Source organism: Schistocerca nitens, chromosome 4, assembly GCF_023898315.1.
Source record: "Schistocerca nitens isolate TAMUIC-IGC-003100 chromosome 4, iqSchNite1.1, whole genome shotgun sequence".
Taxonomy (NCBI): domain Eukaryota; kingdom Metazoa; phylum Arthropoda; class Insecta; order Orthoptera; family Acrididae; genus Schistocerca; species Schistocerca nitens.
Window position 1 is genome coordinate 385,103,116 of NC_064617.1, and position 25,588 is coordinate 385,128,703.

A 25,588-nucleotide genomic window follows, 5' to 3' on the forward strand; every position below is an offset into this window, starting at 1 on the left:
ACAATGCAGCAGAATTTGAGTGCAGAATATCATGATAATTCCACATGATCCTGGACAGGTTGTGTGACTATTACACTAAGAATTCATGGGACTGCTTTATCTGGGGGGGGGGGGGGGGGGGGAAACTTAGAAGAAGTTATGCATTTTACTACTGCAGACACATTAGTACTATCAAGAAAAAAATTGGAAGAATATTCTGTCTGCCTAGGTGAATACATCTTTTGTCCATTGATCAAACAAAGGAAACTGATGTTGCTTCTGCTACAGTGAAGACACTAACAAAGGAATTAAGAGAAGCTTCTACAAATATGTTTATGGATAATGCTTTCACAAGAGTTCTTTTATTTGAAGAAATATTGTGGGAAATGGTTACAGCAGGTGGAAATTTGGGGGGGGGGGGGGGGGGGGGGAATTCCACCAAAAATGAAGCTTTTCAAGTTCAGATAAGTTTTATCATCATCATTTGCTTTTGAAGACAGTTTATCATTTGTAAGTTATGTGCACAAAAAAGTATCGTCCTGTTCAGTTCTCTGCACTACAGTGTCACAGTAGATGAAACATATAAAAAGAAGCTGGAGATGGTTTTATTCAATAATAAAACTAGATAAGGAGTTTATTATCTTGACCAGAAGGCACGTACGTACAAATGAAAGTGAGAGTCAAAAAGATATCCATTGGACACATGTACAAGCATAATGAATACTCTGTTTATTTTCACAGCAACATCACAACTACCAGGAAGGCAGAACCAATATAAGAAAAATTTTCAGTGACGGATTTGGACAAGAAATGGTATGTTCTCATATGGAGAAGAGAGTCAACAACCCACACCTCCAAAATAATATTCAACAAGCCATGCCACATGTGACATGTGGAGCTGCTCATCAATAGTCATAGATTCTGGGAGCTGACAAAAAAAAGTTTCATGTGCTCACATTGATTAGACAGTAAAATAGTCAAATGAGGAAAAAAAGAAATTGCAAATACATACCATAATAATTTGTTTTTTTTTTTTTTTCTTTTCCTTTTTTCCCCAATGACTTGAACTTCAGGTGTAAGCCAAGTTACATTTAAAGATTGTTGTTTAATCTCTGCATCAGCTTTCAGACAACACTACATACAAAGTTTGCCAAGGTAATCCCATTACTGATGTCCAGGCAGAGCTTCAAGGAATCCTCAGAACCTTAGGCCCCCTGCAAAACCTTTCACCTAACTCCATCAACCTCCTGACCCCACCGACACCCCGGACCCCTACCTTCTACCTTCTTCCTAAAATTCACAAACCCAATCATCCTGGCCGCCCCATTGTAGCTGGTTACCAAGCCCCCACAGAACGTATCTCTGCCTACGTAGATCAACACCTTCAACCCATTACATGCAGTCTCCCATCCTTCATCAAAGACACCAACCACTTTCTCGAACACCTGGAATCCTTACCCAATCTGTTACCCCCGGAAACCATCCTTGTAACCATTGATGCCACTTCCTTATACACAAATATTCCACACCTCCAGAGCCTCGCTGCGATGGAGCACTTCCTTTCACGCCGATCACCTGCCACCCTACCTAAAACCTCTTTCCTCATTACCTTAGCCAGCTTCATCCTGACCCACAACTTCTTCACTTTTGAAGGCCAGACATACCAACAATTAAAGGGAACAGCCATGGGTACCAGGATGGCCCCCTCGCACGCCAACCTATTCATGGGTCGCTTAGAGGAAGCCTTCTTGGTTACCCAGGCCTGCCAGCCCAAAGTTCGGTACAGATTTATTGATGACATCTTCATCATCTGGACTCACAGTGAAGAAGAACTCCAGAATTTCCTCTCCAACCTCAACTCCTTTGGTTCCATCAGATTCACCTGGTCCTACTCAAAATCCCATGCCACTTTCCTTGACGTTGACCTCCATCTGTCCAATGGCCAGCTTCACACATCCGTCCACATCAAACCCACCAACAAGCAACAGTACCTCCATTATGACAGCTGCCACCCATTCCACATCAAACGGTCCCTTCCCTACAGCCTAGGTCTTCATGGCAAACGAATCTGCTCCAGTCCGGAATCCCAGAACCATTACACCAACAACCTGAAAACAGCATTCGCATCCCGCAACTACCCTCCCGACCTGGTACAGAAGCAAATAACCAGAGCCACTTCCTCATCCCCTCAAACCCAGAACCTCCCACAGAAGAACCCCAAAAGTGCCCCATTTGTGACAGGATACTTTCCGGGACTGGATCAGACTCTGACTGCAGCTCTCCAGCAAAGATACGACTTCCTCAAATCCTGCCCTGAAATGAGATCCATCCTTCATGAAATCCTCCCCACTTCACCAAGAGCGTCTTTCTGCCGTCCACCTAACCTTCATAACCTCTTGGTTCATCCCTATGAAATACCCAAACCACCTTCCCTACCCTCTTGCTCCTACCCTTGTAACCGCCCCCAGTGTAAAACCTGTCCCATGCACCCTCCCACCACCACCTACTCCAGTCCTGTAACCCGGAAGGTGTACACGATCAAAGGCAGAGCCACGTGTGAAAGCACCCACGTGATTTACCAACTGACCTGCCTACACTGTGAAGCTTTCTATGTGGGAATGACCAGCAACAAACTGTCCATTCGCATGAATGGACACAGGCAGACAGTGTTTGTTGGTAATGAGGATCACCCTGTGGCTAAACATGCCTTGGTGCACGTCCAGCACATCTTGTCACAGTGTTACACCGTCTGGCTTATATGGATACTTCCCACTAACACCAACCTGTCCGAACTCCGGAGATGGGAACTTGCCCTTCAGTATATCCTCTCTTCCCGTTACCCACCAGGCCTCAACGTCCACTAATTTCAAGTTGCCACCACTCATACCTCACTTGTCATTCAACAACATCTTTGCCTCTGTACTTCCGCCTTGACTGACATCTCTGCCCAAACTCTTTGCCTTTACAAATGTCTGCTTATGTCTGTATATGTGCGGATGGATATGTGTGTGTGTGCGCGAGTGTATACCTGTCCTTTTTTCCCCCTAAGGTAAGTCTTTTCGCTCCAGGGATTGGAATGACTCCTTACCTTCTCCCTTAAAACCCACATCCTTTCATCTTTCCCTCTCCTTCCCTTTTTCCTGATGATGCAACCGTGGGTTGCGAAAGCTTGAATTTTGTGTGCGTGTTTGTGTTTATTTGTGTGTCTATCAACATACCAACGCTTTCGTTTGGTAAGTTACATCATCTTTGTTTTTACAATATTGTACTTCATATACTAAAGAGAAGGTCACATATTACAATAAATACTTTCCTATACATTATGTGTTACCAAACACATTATAATTTGATAATTGCATGTAACAGGAATCATTTGTGGCATGAATTCAAGAATGTTGTACAGAGGCCTGTTCAAGGTACTTGAGATATTTGCTACTGCTTTCCAGTGTATTTATTCCTTAATGAAATTTGTCGTAATTAATGTATCTCGTTTTCAAGCTAACAGAAAAGTTCATGGAATCAATAGTAAAAATGAGAATAAGCCGCTTAAAGACTTTAGGAGACTTACTTTGATCCAGAAACTTGTCCATTATTCAAGAACACACATTTTCAATGACTTACTAGCAGACATAAAAAGTTTAACTACTTATAAAGTTCAGTTTGAGAGCAGCGTATAGAACTTATTGAACACCAACTTTTTCCACTCCACTAATGAATTTCTTAGAAGAACCAGCTGATCCCGAATGAGATTTTCACTCTGCAGCGGAGTGTGCGCTGATATGAAGCTTCCAGGCAGATTAAAACTGTGTGCCCGACCGAGACTCGAACTCGGGACCTTTGCCTTTCGCGGGCAAGTGCTCTACCACTGAGCTACCGAAGCACGACTCACGTCCGGTACTCACAGCTTTACTTCTGCCAGTACCTCATCTCCTACCTTCCAAACTTTACAGAAGCTCTCCTGCGAACCTTGCAGAACTAGCACTCCTGAAAGAAAGGATATTGCGGAGACATGGCTTAGCCACAGCCTGGGGGATGTTTCCAGAATGAGATTTTCACTCTGCAGCGGAGTGTGCGCTGATATGAAACTTCCTGGCAGATTATAACTTTGTGCCCGACCGAGACTCGAACTCGGGACCTTTGCCTTTCGCGGGCAAGTGCTCTACCACTGAGCTACCGAAGCACGACTCACGTCCGGTACTCACAGCTTTACTTCTGCCAGTACCTCATCTCCTACCTTCCAAACTTTACAGAAGCTCTCCTGTGAACCTTGCAGAACTAGCACTCCTGAAAGAAAGGATATTGCAGAGACATGGCTTAGCCACAGCCTGGGGGATGTTTCCAGAATGAGATTTTCACTCTGCAGCGGAGTGTGCGCTGATATGAAACTTCCTGGCAGATTAAAACTGTGTGCCCGACCGAGACTCGAACTCGGGACCTTTGCCTTTCGTGGGCAAGTGCTCTACCACTGAGGTACGAAGCAGTTTGGAAGGTAGGAGATGAGGTACTGGCAGAAGTAAAGCTGTGAGTACCGGACGTGAGTCGTGCTTCGGTAGCTCAGTGGTAGAGCACTTGCCCGCGAAAGGCAAAGGTCCCGAGTTCGAGTCTCGCTCGGGCACACAGTTTTAATCTGCCAGGAAGTTTCATATCAGCGCACACTCCGCTGCAGAGTGAAAATCTCATTCTGGAAACATCCCCCAGGCTGTGGCTAAGCCATGTCTCCGCAATATCCTTTCTTTCAGGAGTGCTAGTTCTGCAAGGTTCGCAGGAGAGCTTCTGTAAAGTTTGGAAGGTAGGAGATGAGGTACTGGCAGAAGTAAAGCTGTGAGTACCGGACGTGAGTCGTGCTTCGGTAGCTCAGTGGTAGAGCACTTGCCCGCGAAAGGCAAAGGTCCCGAGTTCGAGTCTCACTCGGGCACACATTTTTAATCTGCCAGGAAGTTTCAAACCAGCTGATGTTTATTATTGTTATTGCTGTTATCTTCAGTGCAGAGATTGGTTGGATGCAGCTCTCCATGCTACTCTATCCAGTGCAAGCCTCTTCACTCTTCATCTCCGAATAACTACTGCAACCCACATCCTTCTGAATCTGCTTTACGTATTCATCTCTTGGTCTCCCTCTATGATTTTTACCCTCCACGCTTCCCTCCAGTACTACATTGGTGATCCCTTGATGCCTGAGAATGTATCCTACCAACCAAACCCTTCTTCTAGCTAAGTTATGCAACACATTCCTCTTCTCACTAATTCTATTCTGTACCTCATCATTAGTTACATGATCTACTCATCTAATATTCAGCATTCTTCTGTAGCCCCACATTTCAAAAGCTGTTAATCATCCATGTTTCACATCCATACATTGCTACACTACATACAAATACTTTCAGAAAAGACTTCATGACACTTTAATCTATATTCGATGTTAACAAATTTCTCTTCTTCAGAAACGCTGTCCTTGCCATCGTCGCCACTCTACATTTTATATCTTCTCTACTTGAACCATTCTCATTTATTTTGCTGCCCAAGTAGAACAACTACAACTCATCTACTACTTTAAGTTTCTCATTTCCTAATCTAATTCCCTCAGCACCACCTGACTTAATTCGACTAAATTCCATTATCCTCATTTTGCTTTTGTTGATGTTCATCTTATATCCACCTTTCAAGACACTGTCCATTACATTCAACTGTTCTTCCAAGTCCTTTGCTGTCTCTGACCAAATTGCTATGTCATCAGCAAACCTCAAGGCTTTTATTTCTTCTCCCTGGATTTTAATTCCTAATTCATTTTTTTTGTTTCCTTTACTGCTTGTTCAATGTACAGATTGAATAATGTCAGAGATAGGCCACAACTATGTCTCACTCCCTTTCTAACCACTGCATCCCTTTTATGCCCCTTGATTCTTATAACTGCCATCTGTACAAGCTGTACATAGCCTTTTGCTCCCTGTATTTAACCCCTGCTGCCTTCAGAATTTGAAAGAGGGTATTCCAGTCAACATTGTCAAAAACTTTATCTAAGTCTTCAAATGCTATAAATGTAAGTTTGCCTTTCCTTAGCCTAGCTTCTAAGATAAGTCATAGGGTCAGTATTGCCTTACATATTTCTACATTTCTATGGGAATCTAAACTGACCTTCCTTAAGGTTGGCTCCTACCAGTTCTTCTATTTGTCTGTAAAGAATTTATTTAGTATTTTGTAACTGTGACTTATTAAACTGATAGTTTGGTAATTTTCACACCTGCCAGCACCTGATTTCTTTGGGATTGGAATTATATTCTTCTTGAAGTCCAAGGGTATTTCGTATGTCTCGTAAATCTTGTCCACCAGGTGGAAGAGTTTGGTCATAGCTGGCTTTCCCAAGGCTATCAGTAGTTGTGATGGAATGTTGTCTACTCCTGGGGCCTTGTTTCTACTTAGGTTTTTCAGTTATTATTATTATTATTATTATTATTATTATTAATAAATACTGTGAGTATTACACAAAATCTGAATTCTCCATATCTTCAGTGCAGTAATGTATTCCATTTACATAAGTGAAACATCCTAGCAGATTAAAACGGTATGCCACACTGGGATGCTTCACTGGCTGAGTGATCCAAACGTGACTCACAAATTACCCTCACAACATCATTTCTGCAAGTACCACTTCTCTTGCCTTCCATAGCCCTCAGAAGTTCTCTGCAGTATCCTTTCTTGCAGAAGTGTTAGTCTTGCAAGGTATTTGGGAGAACTTCTGTGAAGAATGGAAAGTAGAAGAAGTAGTACTACAGAAGTAAAGCTGTGCTGATGGATTATGAGTTGTAGTTGGGTTGCTCAGTCAGCAGAACACTTGGTTGCAAAAAGGCAAAATTATGAGGTTTGAGTTCTGGTCGCGCACACAGTTTTAATGTGCCGGGAAGTTTCAAATAAGTGCTCTCTCTGCTGCGGAGTGAAAATTCATTCTGAAATAGAAATAAGTTTTGCAAACTGCTTTCTGTTTTTTGATGCATGGGTAAAGTAACCTAAGAGTTATATTAGGCAGCTCAGTGTATACATATTTAAATGTCTGTCTTACAAGTGTTATTACTTCTTTCTGCGCTGTAGAGTGAAAATTAATTCTGAAATGCAGATAAGTGTTGCACACTGCTTTCTGTTTGATGATGGATGGGTAAAGTAACCTAGGAGTTATCTTAGGCAGCTCAGTGTATACCTATTTAAATGTCTGTGTTACAATTGTCATTACTTCTTAAATGAAAATATGTTTCGTATTTTTTTTACTTATTCCACATCCATGAGGATGATTCCACTTATAATTTATGGAAGGGACATTAACGTGTGTCACCTTTCGGTTAGGATCTCCTCACTATAATGAAAGTGCTGGCAGGTCAACAGACACACAAACATACACACAAAATTCAAGCTTTCGCAACAAACTGTTGCCTCTCAGGAAAGAGGGGAAGGAGAGGGAAAGACGAAAAGATGTGGGTTTTAAGGGAGAGGGTAAGGAGTCATTCCAATCCCGGGAGCGGGAAGACTTACCTTAGGGGGAAAAAAGGACAGGTATACACTCGCATACACACACATATCCATCCACACATGCGAAAGCTTGAATTTTGTGTGTATGTTTGTGTTTGTTTGTGTGTCTGTCGACCTGCCAGCACTTTCATTTGGTAAGTCACATCATCTTTGTTTTTATATATATATATATATATATATATATATATATATATATATTTGTTTGTGTGTCTGTCGACCTGCCAGCACTTTCATTTGGTAAGTCACATCATCTTTGTTTTATATATATATATATATATATATATATATATATATATATATATATATAACAGAGGGAAACATTCCACGTGGAAAAAATATATCTAAAAAGAAAGATGATGAGACTTACCAAACAAAAGTGCTGGCAGGTCGATAGACACACAAACAAACACAAACATACACACAAAATTCTAGCTTTCGCAACAAACGGTTGCTTCGTCAGGAAAGAGGGAAGGAGAGGGAAAGATGAAAGGAGGTGGGTTTTAAGGGAGTGGGTAAGGAGTCATTCCAATCCCAGGAGCGGAAAGACTTACCTTAGGGGGAAAAAAGGACGGGTATACACTCGCGCACACACACACACACACACACACACACACACACACACACACACACACACACACACACACATATCCATCCGCATATACACAGACACAAGCAGACATTTGTAAAGGCCTTGTAAAGGCCTTTACAAATGTCTGCTTGTGTCTGTGTGTATGCGGATGGATATGTGTGTGTGTGTGCGCGAGTGTATACCCGTCCTTTTTTCCCCCTAAGGTAAGTCTTTCCGCTCCTGGGATTGGAATGACTCCTTACCCTCTCCCTTAAAACCCACCTCCTTTCATCTTTCCCTCTCCTTCGCTCTTTCCTGACGAAGCAACCGTTTGTTGCGAAAGCTAGAATTTTGTGTGTATGTTTGTGTTTGTTTGTGTGTCTATCGACCTGCCAGCGCTTTTGTTTGGTAAGTCTCATCATCTTTCTTTTTATATAAAAACAAAGATGATGTGACTTACCAAATGAAAGTGCTGGCAGGTCAACAGACACACAAACAAACACAAACATACACACAAAATTCAAGCTTTCGCAACAAACTGTTGCCTCATGAGGAAAGAGGGGAAGGAGAGGGAAAGACAAAAGGATGTGGGTTTTAAGGGAGAGGGTAAGGAGTCATTCCAATCCTGGGAGCGGAAAGACTTACTTTAGGGGGAAAAAAGGACAGGTATACACTCGCACACACACACATATCCATCCACACATATATAGACACAAGCAGACATACATTGTGTCTGTATATGTGTGGATGGATATGTGTGTGTGTGCGAGTGTATACCTGTCCTTTTTCCCCCTAAGGTAAGTCTTTCCGCTCCCGGGATTGGAATGACTCCTTACCCTCTCCCTTAAAACCCACATCCTCTCAGCTTTCCCTCTCCTTCCCCTCTTTCCTGATGAGGCAACAGTTTGTTGCGAAAGCTTGAATTTTGTGTGTGTGTTTGTGTTTGTTTGTGTGTCTATCGACCTGCCAGCGCTTTCGTTCGGTAAGTCACATCATCTTTGTGTGTATATATATATATACTCTCTATTGAAAAACTTTCAAGAAACTTGTTTTCCAAATGAAAATGTGTTCCAAACATGGCTCAATGAGTCCTTTGTCTCAAAACCATGTGATTCCTACAATCGCAGAAACAAAAATTTATCCCAGCACAGGCATATTCTTGTAAATAGTGAAGGAGAAAATATTATTGTTGACTAAAGTCTCTGTGGTATGTATACGTTGTGTTTTTAATACACACATGGAAAAATAGTACAAACTTACGCACCGGCCTAATATATAAAATTTATACATTACAATTAATATACTTATGGTTATAATAGAGGGAAACATTCCACATAGGAAAAATATATCTAAAAACAAAGATGATGTGACTTACCAAATGAAAGTGCTGGCAGGTCGACAGACACACAAACAAACACAAACATACACACAAATTCAAGCTTTCGCAACAAACTGTTGCCTCATCAGGAAAGAGGGAAGGAGAGGGAAAGACGAAAGGATGTGGGTTTTAAGGGAGAGGGCAAGGAGTCATTCCAATCCCGGGAGCGGAAAGACTTACCTTAGGGGGAAAAAGGACGGGTATACACTCGCAAACACACACATAACAATCCACACATATACAGACACAAGCAGACATATTTAAAGACAAAGAGTTTGGGCGGAGATGTCAGTCAAGGCAGAAGTGCAGAGACAAAGATGTTGTTGAATGACAGGTGAGGTATGAGTGGCGGCAACTTGAAATTAGCGGAGATTGAGGCCTGGTGGGTAACGGGAAGAGAGGATATATTGAAGAGCAAGTTCCCATCTCCGGAGTTCAGATAGGTTGGTGTTAGTGGGAAGTATCCAGATAACCCGGACGGTGTAACACTGTGCCAAGATGTGCTGGCCGTGCACCAAGGTATGTTTAGCCACAGGGTGATCCTCATTACCAACAAACACTGTCTGCCTGTGTCCATTCATACGAATGGACAGTTTGTTGCTTGTCATTCCCACATAGAATGCATCACAGTGTAGGCAGGTCAGTTGGTAAATCACGTGGGTGCTTTCACACGTGGCTCTGCCTTTGATCGTGTACACCTTCGGAGTTACAGGACTGGAGTAGTTGGTGGTGGGAGGGTGCATGGGACAGGTTTTACACCGGGGGCGGTTACAAGGGTAGGAGCCAGAGGGTAGGGAAGGTGGTTTGGGGATTTCACAGGGATGAACTAACAGGTTACGAAGATTAGGTGGACGGCGGACAGACACTCTTGGTGGAGTGGGGAGGATTTCATGAAGGATGGATCTCATTTCAGGGCAGGAGGAGGTCAAAGCTTGACTACAGTAAGCAGGTTCAAATGGATGTAGGTTGTAATAGTTATGTAAAAATGAACATGCTCGCACAGGATAGACTAACATGGAAAGTTGTATCAAACCAGTCTTTGGACTAAAGATGATGATATCATCATTATAGTTGTCATCATCATCATCATCATCATCATCATCATCATCATCATCAGCAACAGAACAACAACAACAACCAGTTTGAGCACAGAGAGGATATCTAGCACTGCAGCACCAAAAGCAAAGTAAATCTAGACATTTGAAATACAGACTATCAAAGACAGGTAACTTGCCCAAAATAATCACTCTAAAATGTTTTAGGAAACTCCCATATGCTATTTCATCCACATCCTTTAGCAACTTTAAGATAAAGGTTTACAGCTGGTTAATCCTTTCTACGAGATGGTGTAATTCCATGATATCAGCAATATTGACATTAGTTTTTAACAGTATTTGTGTGAAGGTAATCATGTTTTTTGTTAGAATCTACTGAAAGAAAGCTTCTTTAATGATGAAACCTATCCTAGTATGTGGCCAGTGACAAATAAATAGTATTTTCTGGGGAGATGAAGCATTTCAGAACATCAATGACAGTTTTCTGTCCATAATTATAGAGAGGGGCATTTTAAATTTCCTGAATACTGGGGCATGCGGAAATCTGTAGCAGTAAATCAACTGGTTCTGCAGCTAAGGGAATGTGCCATCTTCATGATGTGACTCACAGTGCAATCTCGCTGCATACCATAGCAGTGCTGCTGTAATTTGTCAGTGTCAAAATTAGCTTTCTGAAGCACAGACTGATGAAACCAGCATTATTGGTATGATGTACAATATTCCTATAACTGAGATTAAATTAGACTTTCCCCAGTCTGATTTAAAATAGGGCAGTTTCAATAGATCCTGCCATGTGGACCTGCCCTATAATTTAGAATTTGTAGAGTGGAGGAATCAGTTTGCTTTTTTGAAAATAATAGTAGTAATAATAATAATAATAATAATAATAATAATAATAATAATAAAATTAGTACAGTTTGAGTGGTTGTCTCTGTTCACCAAGACATTTGCTTTCAGTCTGTTCTGATTTTATACTACATTTTTTTTCATATTTCCAATGTTGTTGTTGTTGTTGTTGTTGTTGTTGTTGTCTTCAGTCCTGAAACTGGTTTGATACAGCTCTCTATGCTACTCTATCCTGTGCAAGCTTCTACATCTCCCAGTACCTACTGCAACCTACATCCTTCTGAATCTGCTTAGTGTATTCATCTCTTGGTCTCCTACTACGAGTTTTACCCTCCACGCTGCCCTCCAATACTAAATTGGTAATCCCTTGATGCCTCAGAACATGTCCCACCAACCGATCCCTTCTTCTAGTCAAATTGTGCCACAAATTTCTCTTCTCCCCAATTCTATTCAGTATCTTCTCATAAGTTATGTGATCTACCCATCTAATCTTCAGCATTCTTCTGTAGCACCACATTTCAAAAGCTTCTATTCTCTTCTTGTCTAAACTATTTATCATTCATGTTTCAGATCCATACATGGCCTACTCCATACAAATAATTTTAGAAAAGATTTCCTGGCATTTAAATCTATACTGGATGTTAACAAATTTCTCGTCTTCAGAAACGCTTTCCTTGCCATAGCTAGTCTGCATTTTATATCCTTTCTACTTTGACCATCATCAGTTATTTTGCTCCTTAAAGAGCAAAACTTAACTACTGCTGATTTCCTAAACTAGTTCCCTCAGCATCACCTGATTTAATTCAACTGCATTCCATTATCCTTGTTTTGCTGTTGTTGATGTTCATCTTATATCCTCCTTTAAAGACACTGTCCATTCCGTTCAGCTGCTCTTCCAGATCCTTTTCTGTCTCTGACAGAATTACAATGTCATCGGCATACCACAAAGTTTTCATTTCTTCTCCATGGATTTTAATTCCTACTCCAAATTTTTCTTTTGTTTCCTTTACTGCTTGCTGAATATACAGATTGAATAACATTGGGGATCTACTACACCCCTGTCTCACTCCATTCCCAACCACTGCTTGCCTTTCATGCCCCTCAGATCTTATAACTGCCATCTGTACAAATTGTAAATAGCTTTTTGCTCCCTGTACTTTATCCCTGCCACCTCCAGAATTTGAAAGAGAGTATTCCAGTCAGCATTGTCAAAAGCTTTCTTTTAAGTCTACAAATGCTAGAAATGTAAGTTTGCCTTTCCTTAATCTATCTTCTAAGATAAGTTGTAGGGTCAGTATTGCCTCACATGTTTCAACATTTCTACGGAATACAGACTGATCTTCCCCGAGATCGGCTTCTACCAATTTTTCCATTCATCTGTAAAGAATTTGTGTTAGTACTGTCCAGCTGTGACTTATTAAACTGATATTTTGGTAATTTTCACACCTGTCGATACCTACATTCTTTGGGATTGGAATTATTATATTCTTCTTGAAGTCTGATGGTATTTCTCCTATGTCATACATCTTGCTCGCTAGATCGTAGAGTTTTGTCAGGACTGGCTCTCCCAAGGTTATCAGTAGTTCCAATGGAGTGTTGTCTACTCCCGGGGACTTGTTTCGACTTAGGTCTTTCAGTGCTTCGTCAAACTCTTCACACAGTATCATATCTCCCATTTCATCTCCATCTACATCCTCTTCCATTTCCATAATATTGTCCTCAAGTACAGCACCCTTATATAGACCCTCTACAGGGTGTTACAAAAAGGTTCGGCCAAACTTTCAGGAAACATTCCTCACACAAAAATAAAGAAAAGATGTTATGTGGACATGCATCTGGAAACGCTTAATTTCCATGTTAGAGCTCATTTTAGTTTCGTCCACCTATGCTCAATGGAGCACGTTATCATGATTTCATACGGGATACTCTACCGGTGCTGCTAGAACATGTGCCTTTACAAGTACGACACAACATGTGGTTCATGCACGATGGAGCTCCTGCACATTTCAGTCGAAGTGTTCATATGCTTCTCAACAACAGATTTGGTGACCGATGGATTGGTAGAGGCAGACCAATTCCATGGCCTCCACGCTCTCCTGACCTCAACGCTCTTGACTTTCATTTATGGGGGCATTTGAAAGCTCTTGTCTATGCAACCCTGGTACCAAATGTAGAGACTCTTCGTGCTCGTATTGTGGACGGCTGTGATACAATACGCTATTCTCCAGGGCTGCATCAGCGCATCAGGGATTCCATGCGACGGAGGGTGGATGCATGTGTCCTCGCTAACGGAGGACATTTTGAACATTTCCTGTAACGAAGTGTTTGAAGTCATGATGGTATGTTCTGTTGCTATGTGTTTCCATTCCATGATTAATGTGATTTGAAGAGAAGTAATAAAATGAGCTCTAACATGGAAAGTAAGCGTTTCCGGACACATGTCCACATAACATATTTTCTTTCTTTGTGTGTGAGGAATGTTTCCTGAAAGTTTGGCCGTACCTTTTTGTAACACCTTGTATATACTCCTTCCACCTTTCTGCTTTCCCTTCTTTGCTTAGAATTGTTTTTCCATCTGAGCTCTTGATATTCATACAGGTGGTTCTCTTTTCTCCAAAGGTCTCTTTAATGTTCCTGTAGGCAGTATCTATCTTAGCCCTAGTGATGTATGCCTCTACATCCTTACAATTGTCCTCTAGCCATCCCTGCTTAGCCATTTTGCACTTCCTGTCGATCTCATTTGTGAGACATTTGTATTCCTTTTTGCCTGCTTCTTTTACTGCATTTTTATATTTTCTTTTTTCATCAATTAAAGTCAATATTTCTTCTGTTACCGGTACCCAAGGATTTCTACTAGCCCTCATCTATTTACCTGCTTGATCCTCTGCTGCCTTCACTATTTCATCTCTCAAAGCTACCCCTTCTTCTGCTACTATATTTCTTCCCCCGTTCTCGGCAATTGTTTTCTGGTGCTCCCTCTGAAACTCTCTGCAACCTCTGGTTCTTTCATTTTATCCAGGTTCCATCTCCTGAAATTACTACCTTTTTGCAGTTTCTACAGTTCATAACCAATAGATTGAGGTCAGAGTCAACATCTGGCTCTGGATATGTCTTACAATTTAAAACCTGGTTCCTAAATCTCTGTCTTACCATTATATAATCTATCTGAAACCTTCCTGTGTCTCCAGGCCTCTTCCATGTATACAATTTTCTTTCATAATTTTTGAACCAAGTGTTCGCTATGGTTAAGTTGTGCTCTGTGTAAAATTCTACCAGGCAGCTTCCTCTTTCATTCCTTACCACCATTCCATATTCACCTACTACTTTTCTTTCTCTTCCTTTTCCTACTATTGAATTCCATTTCTCCATGACTATAAAATTTTCGTCTCCCTTCACTATCTGAATAATTTCTTTTATCTCATCATACATTTAATCAATCTCTTCATCATCTGCAGGGCTAGTTGGCATATAAAATTGTACTACTGTGGTAGGCCTGGGCTTAATGTCTATCTTGGCTACAATAATGCATTCACTATGCTGTTCGTAGTAGCTTACCCATACTCCTATTTTTTTATTCATTATTAAACCTATTCCTGCATTACCCCTATTTGATTTTGTATTTGTAGCCCTGTAGTCACCTGACTAGAAGTCTTGTTCCTCCTGACACCGAACTTAACTAATTCCCACTATATCTAATTTTAACCTATCCATTTCCCATTTTAAATTTTCTAACCTACCTGCCCGATTAAGGGATCTGACATTCCACACTCCGATCTGTAGACTGCCAGTTTTCTTTCTCTTGATAACGACGTCCTCCTGAGTAGTCCCCACCTGGAGATCCGAATGTGGGACTATTTTACCTCCGGAATATTTTACCCAAGAGGACGCCATCATCATTTAACCATACAGTAAAGCTGCATGCCCTCGGGAAAAATTACGGCTGTAGTTTCCCCTTGCTTTCGCCTGTTTGCAGTACCAGCACAGCAAGGTTGTTTTGGTTAATCTTACCTGGCCAGTTCAGTCAATCATCCAGACTGTTGCCCCTGCAACTACTGAAAAGGCTGGTGCCCTCTTCAGGAACCACATGTTTGTCTGGCCTCTCAACAGATACCCCTCCTTTGTGGTTGCACCTACAGTATGGCTATCTGCATCGCTGAGGCACGCAAGCTTCCCCACCAACGGCAAGGTCCACGGTTCATGGGGAGGCTACATTTTGTTTCATATTTCCAATAAATTTTCTAAAAAATCTTCAGTACAAGCAGATATTTCACTGTACTCATTATGATATATACTCAAGAATTACTTCTAGAGATATCATGCTGTTTATCAAAGTGCACTTTCTTGATAGAAATTTTCTACCATAAAGTAAATATTTTGGTACATGCTGGCCATATTTCGGAAAGAAAGATGTGGTTTACCAAATGAGTAGTCAACTACAGATTGCAACATAGCAGTTGATGTACATAATTTTCTTCTCATCCCTGGTGCTTGAGGAAAAAATCATACAACATAGCTATAATCAGACATAGATGATAGTACATGCTTATTATTAAACCATCCTGTGTTAGCCACATTAAGTGTGTACTATATGAAAATGAATTTAGATGTTTTGATTCATTGTTATTTCATGATTACAACTCTTAATATAACATGCACCACAATCTTAATGTTTGTCTTTTTTCAGTGCACTACCAACAACTTCTACCGATTGATAGAAGCTTTGAGTTTTATTTATCAAAGCTTGGAAGTCATTGCAGTTGTTACAGAAGCCTATGTTCAAAGTTCTTTAATAAGGGAACTAATAATTGACATAACTGTACAGCTCAGTGATGTAAAGGAAATTATGAACATTTTGAACCCTTCAGCAGCCAAGTAAGCTTAGTTCATCTGTATTATTGAATCTCAACTTCTGAGCATGGCTGGTAGAAATGCTGTGCATGTCATGGAACTTCTCATATTATGTACAAATTCCTATTGCTGTTTAAGGATTTTTTTGTTCAGACCAATATTCTGTCTTTTTTTTAATTGGCACTTGCTTTCATTAAAATCATATATTAAATTGTTTTCACTCTCCCTGACTGGTACTTGTGCTCCTGTTGTCAGTAATGTTCCTATATAAGTAAATTTTGCCTATTGTATGTGCCTCCCACATTCGTTTATTGACCAAAGTTATCTAAAAATGTTGAATTGTCAGCCTTGATCACGTCTCTTGGCCCTTGCTCTGTGTCATTTTCACATGTTCCCGCATAACGAGGAGAAAACACTTGTTTTCATGGTATGTTTCTTGGCGTTTTACTGGAAACAGTAATTCAGCAACTTACATAGATATCTTCGTGAAGATGTTCAGTCAAAAATTTTAAGTGTGCTCACTGGCTGGACACCAACCAGACTATGACATATTATTGCTGTCACAGTTCTGTTTATGGTAGAGTTGACTCTTGGCAGCTGCTGAATTCTTTGATGTTTATTTGTTCTCCAGAATCTGTGCTATTATTCTGTGAAATGCATATACCCTCTGTATTTTATGGTCCTTATGGATGAAGTTTTTGCTGATATCTTAATAAATTTAGTCTCAAGTCAGGAGTCATGCTTAAACTGAAACCCCTTGTTTTTGTGTAGTAAGTTCCCTGACGTAGATGTATTGCCCCAGAAACTTGGAGTCTGCACTATGATACTAGTCTTTCTGATGATCCTCATTGCTGGAGGCTCTGTATTCCTATTCTGCATGGAAGCAATGAGACTTTGGTGGAAATAAATTAAAGTTTTACTTCTTGTCTTGTTGTCGTCACTTTTTTTCTAGTCAGGAAACATCTGGTCAGATACCATGATCTGTTAGTACTAAGACTTTAGGACTTAAGACATCTGTTGTCTTTGTATTTAATAAATAAATCTGCTCGTGTCTGTGTATGTGCGGATGGATATGTGTGTGTGTGCGAGTGTATACCTGTCCTTTTTTCCCCCAAGGTAAGTCTTTCCGCTCCCGGGATTGGAATGACTCCTTACCCTCTCCCTTAAAACCCACATCCTTTCATCTTTCCCTCTCCTTCCCTCTTTCCTGATGAAGCAACCGTTGGTTGCGAAAGCTAGAATTTTGTGTGTATGTTTGTGTGTCTGTCGACCTGCCAGCACTTTCATTTGGTAAGTCACATCATCTTTGTTTTTAGATATAATAAATAAATCTTTTACACAGCCAGCAACATTTTTCACAGAACTAATAAGTAACTTAGTGCAGGGATATAGAGATGCTATAATAACTAAACAACTGTAACAACCAGAATGTCGAGAAGAGATGTAATATTCTGTAAAGATCTTTATTTGTTCACAATTTCTTAAACATAATTACAAAATGTTAATATCACATATGAAGGCTGTACCACTTATGCTGTTGCTTTATTAATTGAAAAACTTTTGCCACCTATGGACATTACAACGTGTTGTAACTCCTGTAATAATTTTAGCCTAGACAGGGCTAAGTGACAGCTGAAGTACGTGGATGTTTGAGATGTACATGTCACTGTTCCTTTCACATCTCTTCAGTGTTTCTTGTTGTCCTACACATTGCATCCAGTTTTCAGCAGCCTCATTTATCTTTAACATTATGAAGTAAAAATTTTGTCTTTCTTGGTGAGAGTAAAAAGATGTGGATGTGTGTTTCGACAAGAGTCTACAGATATTTCTGGAGATTGGTCCAACATAAGGCACAATATTAACATCACCTAGTGCTAGAACATACAGATGTGACTATCTACTACATACCACCAGAATCGCATAGGGAGCTATAATAGTCTGTAAGCATCTTTGTTTGTTCATAAAACAAGCTAATTGTGAAATTCTTGAACATTATTGTAAAATATTAATACTGCAGCTGCACGCTGCTCCACTCATTTCCAATGGAAAAGGATTTTCCAACTGGGAACTTTACATCTTGTAATTAATGTGATAGTTTTAGTCCAGACAGTGCTAAGTGACAGATGATTTGCATACTTTAACTGACACAATTAATAAAAGTAGCTGGTGCCTTATTTCAAGTTCCACCATAAACTTTATGTTATGATACAAAATGTTTAGGTGTTCTAAGGAATCACAAATATTTTCCATTCCATAAGAACATACCCAAGACACTTTGTTTACGTATCAGTAGAACAAGTTTGTTTGAACAAATTGAATTCAAATGTCTTTGCCTTAAAATGTTTCGTGTATAGGTTTGGCACAACAGGTCAATATGGGCTACCCACACCTCCCTCTCAGTTTATTCATGGTATTTTCTGTCAAACAGGTAATTAGTTCAAAGAATTCTGGAAGTGGAATATTAACACTGTAGGAAAAGACAGGTGGCTGCTTACTATAAAGAAGGCAGATCAAGTTGTTGGTCATAGCCTTTGTCAGTAAAAGAGAGGTGCGCGCGCGCGCGCACACACACACACACACACACACACACACACACACACACACACACACACACACACAAAATTGCAAGCATACAGGACCTCCAACTCTAGCAGCTGAGGCCAGAATGCAACTATCATTTGGGATCCAAGCAGCAGCAAGGGGCAGGGAAGGGGGATGGGTAATAGTATACAGGTGGGGAGAGAGATTAACACTGCCTGGTGGAGTGTGCAGGCAGTAGACTGCCAACAGGTGAAGCATCAGGAGACTGTGGGGCAGGGGGTGAGGAGAAAAGGAGCAAAAAAGGTGAGGAGCGAGCAAAGATAGGCAGAGTCATTGGCAGAGGGCTGCAGACAAACAGGGTAGGAGAAGTGAATGGGGAGGAGATGATAGGACAGAGGGGATGGAACTGTTGGGTGGAGGATATGGGGACAATGTGTTATCTTAGGTTAATGCCAAGATAATTATGGGAGTGGAGAATGTGTTGTAAGGATAACTCCCATCTGTGTAGTTCAGAAAAGCTGGCGGTGAAGGGAAGGTTCCAGATGGCTTGGGGTAGTGAGGCAGTCATTGAAATCAAGTGTGTTGTGTTCAGCTACATGTTGTGCCACAGAGTGGTCTAGTTCACTCTTAGCAACAGTTTGATGGTTGCCATTCATCTGCTGGACAATTGGTTAGGTGTCATACCAATACAAAAAACTGTGCAATGACTGCAGCAGAGCTGTTAAATGGCATGATTGGTTTCACAGGTGGTCCAGCCCCTGATGGGGTCGGGTAAACCCTTGGCAGGGCTGGAATAGGAAGTGCTGGGTGGGTGGATTGGGCAGATTTTGCACCTGGGTCTTCCACAGGGATATGATTCTTGTGGCAAGGGGCTAGGATTGGGAGTGGCATAGCGATGGACTAGGATGTTGTGGAGATTGGGTCACAGAACACCACTTTAGGAGGGGTGGGATGCCCCTCATTTCAGGGTACGATGACAGATAATCAAAGTCCTGCTGAAGGATGTGGTTCAGTTGTTCAAGTTCTGGGTGATACTGTGTGGTGAAGGGGACACTCCTTTGTGTCTGGTTCTTGAGGCTGGTGGGAGGATTGGGGGTGTGAGGGGAAATAGCACGGGACATCTGTTTGCAGACTATGTGTGGGTGATAGTGCCTGTTTCTGAAGGCCTTGGTGAGACCCTCAGCATACTGAGCAAGAGAGTTTTTGTCACTGCAGATACGCCGTCCCCGTGTTACCAGGATATATGGGACACACTCTGGTTTAGGTTCACTGATGATATCTTCATGATCTGAACTCTGGGCCAAGATACCCTATATTCATTCCTTCACAACCTCAACACCTTCTCTCCCATTTGCTTCACGTGGTCCCCCTAGACCCTGTGTGCCACCTTCCTAGATGTTGACCTCACCCTCTCTGATGTCTCCATCTGCACCTCAATCCACATTAGACCCCCCAACCACCAACATACCTGCATTTTGACAGCTGTTGTCCCTTTCGCACCAAAAACCCCTCCCATATAGCCTGGCCACCCAGGGATGGCATATCCGTAGTGACAAAAACTCTCTTGCTCCATATGCTGAGGGTCTCACCAAGGCCTTCACAGACAGGCACTATCCCCCAAACCTAGTCCACAAACAGATCTCCCACACCATTTCCCCTCACACCCCCAGTCCTCCCACCAACTTCGAGAACCAGCCACAAAGGACTGTCCCCTTCATCACCCAGTACCAGTCTGGACTGGAACGGCTAAACCACATTCTTTGCCAGAGCTTTGATTACCTATTATCATGCTCTGAAATGAGGGACATCCTACCTGAGATACTTCCCAACATCCACAGCATCCTACTCCATACCCATGCCACTCCCAACCCCCTGCCACAAGGACCACATCCCTGTGGAAGACCCAGGTGCAAACCCCTGCCCAATCCACCCACCCAGCACTTCCTATTCCAGTCCTGTTATGGGTTCAGTATGTCATGTAAGAAAAGTGTGAGTTGGGTTTCACATGATCAATGTTTTCAAAATCTGTGCTGGTTGGCATTGAGGAGGTTATTCTGTTCAAGGTACCTCTTTATGCTTGATCTTAGAATATGTTCTAAGATTTTACAACAAATTGATGTCAGGGATATTGGATGAAAGTTTTGTGGATCACTTCTACTACCCTTCTTGTAGACAGGTGTGACATGTGCCTTTTTCCAAGAACTGGGCATAGTTTTCTGTTGAAGGGATGTATGATAAATTATAGTGAAAAAAGGGACTAACTCAGCTGCAAATTTGGTATAGAGCCTGATAGGGATTCCATAGGGGCCTGGAGCTTTATTCAATTTTAAAGATTTCAGCTGTTTCTCAACACCACTGACACTAATACTTATTTCATTCATCTTGTCAGTGGTACGAGAATTAAGTTAGGGCAGTTGTCCTGGGTTTTCCTTTGTAAAGGAACATTTGAAAACAGAGTTAAGCATTTCAGCTTTCACTTTGCTACCCTCAGTTCCTGTCACATTCACTAGGGACTAGACATTAACTTTGATGCCACTAACAGCCTTTACATATGATCAGAATTTCTTTTGATTTTGTGAAATGTCATTTGACAATATTCTGCTATGGTAGTCATTAAAGGCATCACGACTTGCTTGACAGCAAAACATGTTTCATTCAGCATCACTCTATATATAGCCCTATGGTTTGTTTTACACTATTATGCACTAATCTCTGATTCTTTAGAAGTTTCTTTACAGTGACTGTTTACCATGGATGTTCCCTCCAATTATGAACTGTTCTACTGACTACATATCTATCCAGAGCATGATCATCTATTCTTTTAAGAGCCAGAGTTCCTCTACATGCTGCTGACCTGTACTGAAATTTTCAAGTTTCTCATTGAGATATGACATTACTGTTTTTTTATTTAGTTTATTGAACATATATGTCTTTCTGTTTGTTTTAGTTGTCCTTTTTACTTTGGTAATCATTATTGCCACAGCCGGGTCATGGTTATATCATAAACAGTATCGGACTTCATAAAAAAAAAAAAAAAGAGAAAACTTCACAATCAATAATAGATTTCCTTTTCATAGCAAAGACATAAATGAAAGAGTTGTAATCTCTTCATTTTCTTGTCAAAAAATTCATAGCTATGGAGTCGCAGATGACTACCATTAGTAATTAATACAATAAAGGACTTCATTGTTCTCTGTGGGTGTTACTGTTACTTCCACATCAGGGTTGCAATTAAATACCAACATTTTCATTAAAGAACGTTCAACTTCACTTTATTTCCTTCCACAAAGCCTTCTTGTATCACAGTATACTGAATTTTAGATATATATATATATCAACTATTTTCTGCTTGTATGCTATTACAAAAAAAATTCCCTTTCAACAGTTACTTGTAAACTTCTTTCATTTACGGTCAGATAAGAACTGACTCATTTCATTAAGTTACTTACATAGCGGAATTAAAATTATTAGCCATTTCATAATAAAATAGAATGAGTCTCTTGACAATATAGATCCCATCTTCTCACAGTTGCTGTCTGGCAGGGTAATACACTGCAATGACTGGCCCTGCTACACTCTGAGTCGACTGTGAAAATGGATACATTCTACATTGTCATGAACATCTAAACTCCACAGAAACAGAAACAAATTTGAATGACTGTATTGAAAAATATATGGTAAATATCAGTATAAAGTAAAAAGATAAAGATGTCAACACCTAAATGTTGGTTTGAATATCACAGTGCTTTACTAGGCATGGATCTACTATTGATGGTATGTACTTGTATTCCCTTGACCTTTGAACTGACTGACAGCTAATTATAAGGACCCTTACAGTTTAGTGTTGCTTCTGAATCACAGTCCAACATGGCATTTTTCACATTACCAAAAAAAACAGTGGTGAAAGAAATGAGAGGCAGATAAAGTCTCTAGGAGTAACCTGGGTTGACCCCCCCCCCAGCTTTGGACTTATATTCAGACACGTAACTACTAAACCACATTAAAGTATAGAGTTATAGATGTTTGCCTAACACTACTCAGCCAGAAAATACATCACTATCTCTAACCCTATATCTTGTGGACAGGGGCATTCAAAACCCCATATCTGATGTAAGGAATATAACATTGCCTTTCTCAGTCTTTTTTTTTAATGTGGCTTTGTTTTTGTGAGTATATATCATTACTCCATTAAACAAAAATCTTCTTGAATGAAACAAGTTTACTATTACCACTAATTGTTTATTTATATGCATGGCATGTTTCGAAGGTGGATTTATACGTGTTAGTGTGACATATTTGTGTGTTCTGTTACAATTGTGGGAGATGTTGTGGCACTGTCTCCATGGGTCACAGGTTCCTTTCTCTTTTGTAACACATCATACCTGACAGAGAAAGGAACCTGCAACCACTGGAGAATGTACCACAAGTTACCGTTAAATCTTAACACAACACATCCACATGTCATATTAACACACGTAAATCCACCTGATGATGAAGGTTTAAACCTCCAAAATGCATTGAGGATATAAATAAACTGTGACTGGTAATAGGAATCATGTTGTTTCATTCAGTATCAATAACAGTCATGGAAAAGACTAAACTAAAATGTTCGCATTTAAAGTTAAATAAATAACTAAATAAATCTTCTTCATGTTTTTTGGCTGTGACAGGACTTGATGATCAGCAATGGCTTAATAAATTCAGCTGTGGATCTTACAACCTGTTTAAACACAATTAAAACCATATTTGATACACTCCTAAGTTATGCTGTTCTCAGAAGCATGAGTCCGCACCCTGGTATTGGTCTTGTCAGACCTCATTTTAAGTTGTACCAGTGTTTACATCAAGCATCATATTGTCACAACTGAAGCCGGCAGTATTATACATCGTGGAAACATTCAAGCCGCCCCATGTACATTAGATGTCACTTTTTCATGTGCATTCATAAATTGTTGCTGATGTTCGTGAGTGAGTCAAAACACAACATGGTCACAAACATAATCCATGCACATAAAAATGTCTACATTTCAGAAGGCTTACAGAAAAAGCTGTTCCATTAAGTAGCATTCTGCTCAGTAATTAAACTCACTGAAAATCATTTCAATGATAATATGGTGAAGGTTCTTTGGAAAAGGCTATATTTCATGTCAACTCCAAGTGTGGTACCAGTAGCAGAATACATCAGCTCCGTGGAGAAAGTTGCAGGATCACTTTCAGTGAGAGTGATGAGAGTTATGCTGTAAAGTATGTTGAACACTAACCAAAGTGAAAATACCCAAGTTCAACATTTCCAGTGAAAATCAAGCAGCAAGACAAGAAAACAGCAATTTTGCATTGCAGCAATGGCAATGCTACTGTTCTTATGACACACATTGATGACAACAATAAGATTTTTGATTAGCTGGATGAGATTTCCTTCAGGCAGATAAATGTTGTTACTTTCAAAATGATGCTGATTGTACTCACTGCAGCCAACTTCCCATGTAGAGACATAAGATCACAAATTCCTGTGCCACCTTTACTGTATAGGCTTTTGAGAGTAATCAAGAGAGGCAACTCCCACCTGGTTGCCTTTCCCAATCATGCGCTGCTGCTCGTAGTCTGGCTTCAGCTGCCAGAGACTCTGTGTGTGTGTGTGTGTGTGTGTGTGTGTGTGTGTGTGTGTGTGTGTTCTTTTTTCGATAAAGGCCTTGTTGGCCAAAAGCTCATTTTGTGACAGTATTGTTGTTGTGACTATCTATGACTCAGCATCTCTGCTATATGGTGAGTAGCAGCTATCCTTTTCGTAATATTGCTACATTCCATCCTGGATTTTCCTTAGTTACCTGAAAGTGATGTTAAATAATGCAGGAGATTTACTTGATTGAAATAATATATTCCCAGTTGTGAAATTGACAGGACATCAATTTTCTTTCTGCAAATATTCCCTGTGGCTTCCCCTTGTCACACAGCAGCTAACACATCTGTATGAAATTTTTCCCCAGAGGTGCGAGAGGATGGCAGCATCTACTTCATTCAGTGCACCTCTGATGTGTTTTGCGAAGCTCATTAATAGGTACGTGAAGTGGAAGGGTGTACACCTTGTCTTTTAACGTATTCCCACAAATGGAAGACTAAGTGTCACATCAGAGATCTCAGTGGTCCTACTGTCTCTCACCTCATCCAATCCAAACAGCAACAGTACGAGATAGGTACACTGTGAACTCTTGGTGGAGGGCCCCCATATTACTGTAAAATGAATGCACCCTGTCCTCTTGAAATTGTGGCATCAGGTAGTTCAGCAACACCTAGATATGTAATTCAAAACTTGCCCTCATTGTGGACTTACTTGTACTCTGTGCATACATTCTTCTCATAGCTTCCACAATGAGGCCTGCTACCTGTGGGTGACTGACCATTCTCGTGATGTACCACACAACCTGTTTCCACAAACCGATCATACCATGCTTTTATAGTCTTTGCCTGAGGCAGGGGTTTATGATACTCCATTCTGAAGTGTCTTCTTACAACAATTGGTGATTGCATTTTGTGGTATCGCAAGCGACCACTGTATATCTCCATTGTTACTGTAGTCATGCAAAATTTCTGAATAATTAGGATGGAGTGACATCTGGAGGCATAGGATTCAAACTTGAGAATGTGGCACAAGGTTTCAAGAGCTCTGAGAGAATACTCAGTCAGAAGAGCTCCGAGAGAGTATTCAGTCAGTGGTTTTGAAATTATTTACTGTTACTTTTACACAACTACTTTGTATAGCCCTGTAGTTGGATCAGCTATTAATAAAGGCTTTTGCCCTCAAAGTGTGGTGCACGTATTGTAAATTCTGAGGGCAGTAGGTGAAAGGTCATCAAAAGACAA

At 40.7% G+C, this 25,588-nt stretch overlaps 1 protein-coding gene across 1 annotated transcript in view; it reads left to right on the top strand.

The window, feature by feature from the left end:
- LOC126251586 (DNA mismatch repair protein Msh3-like) overlaps positions 1–25,588 on the top strand; it is a 363,938-nt gene that overhangs the window by 183,544 nt on the left and 154,806 nt on the right. The window contains exon 11 of the mRNA XM_049952118.1: positions 16,026–16,213. Within this exon, the coding sequence (XP_049808075.1) occupies positions 16,026–16,213 (188 nt within the window). The remainder of the gene's footprint in view (positions 1–16,025; positions 16,214–25,588) is intronic.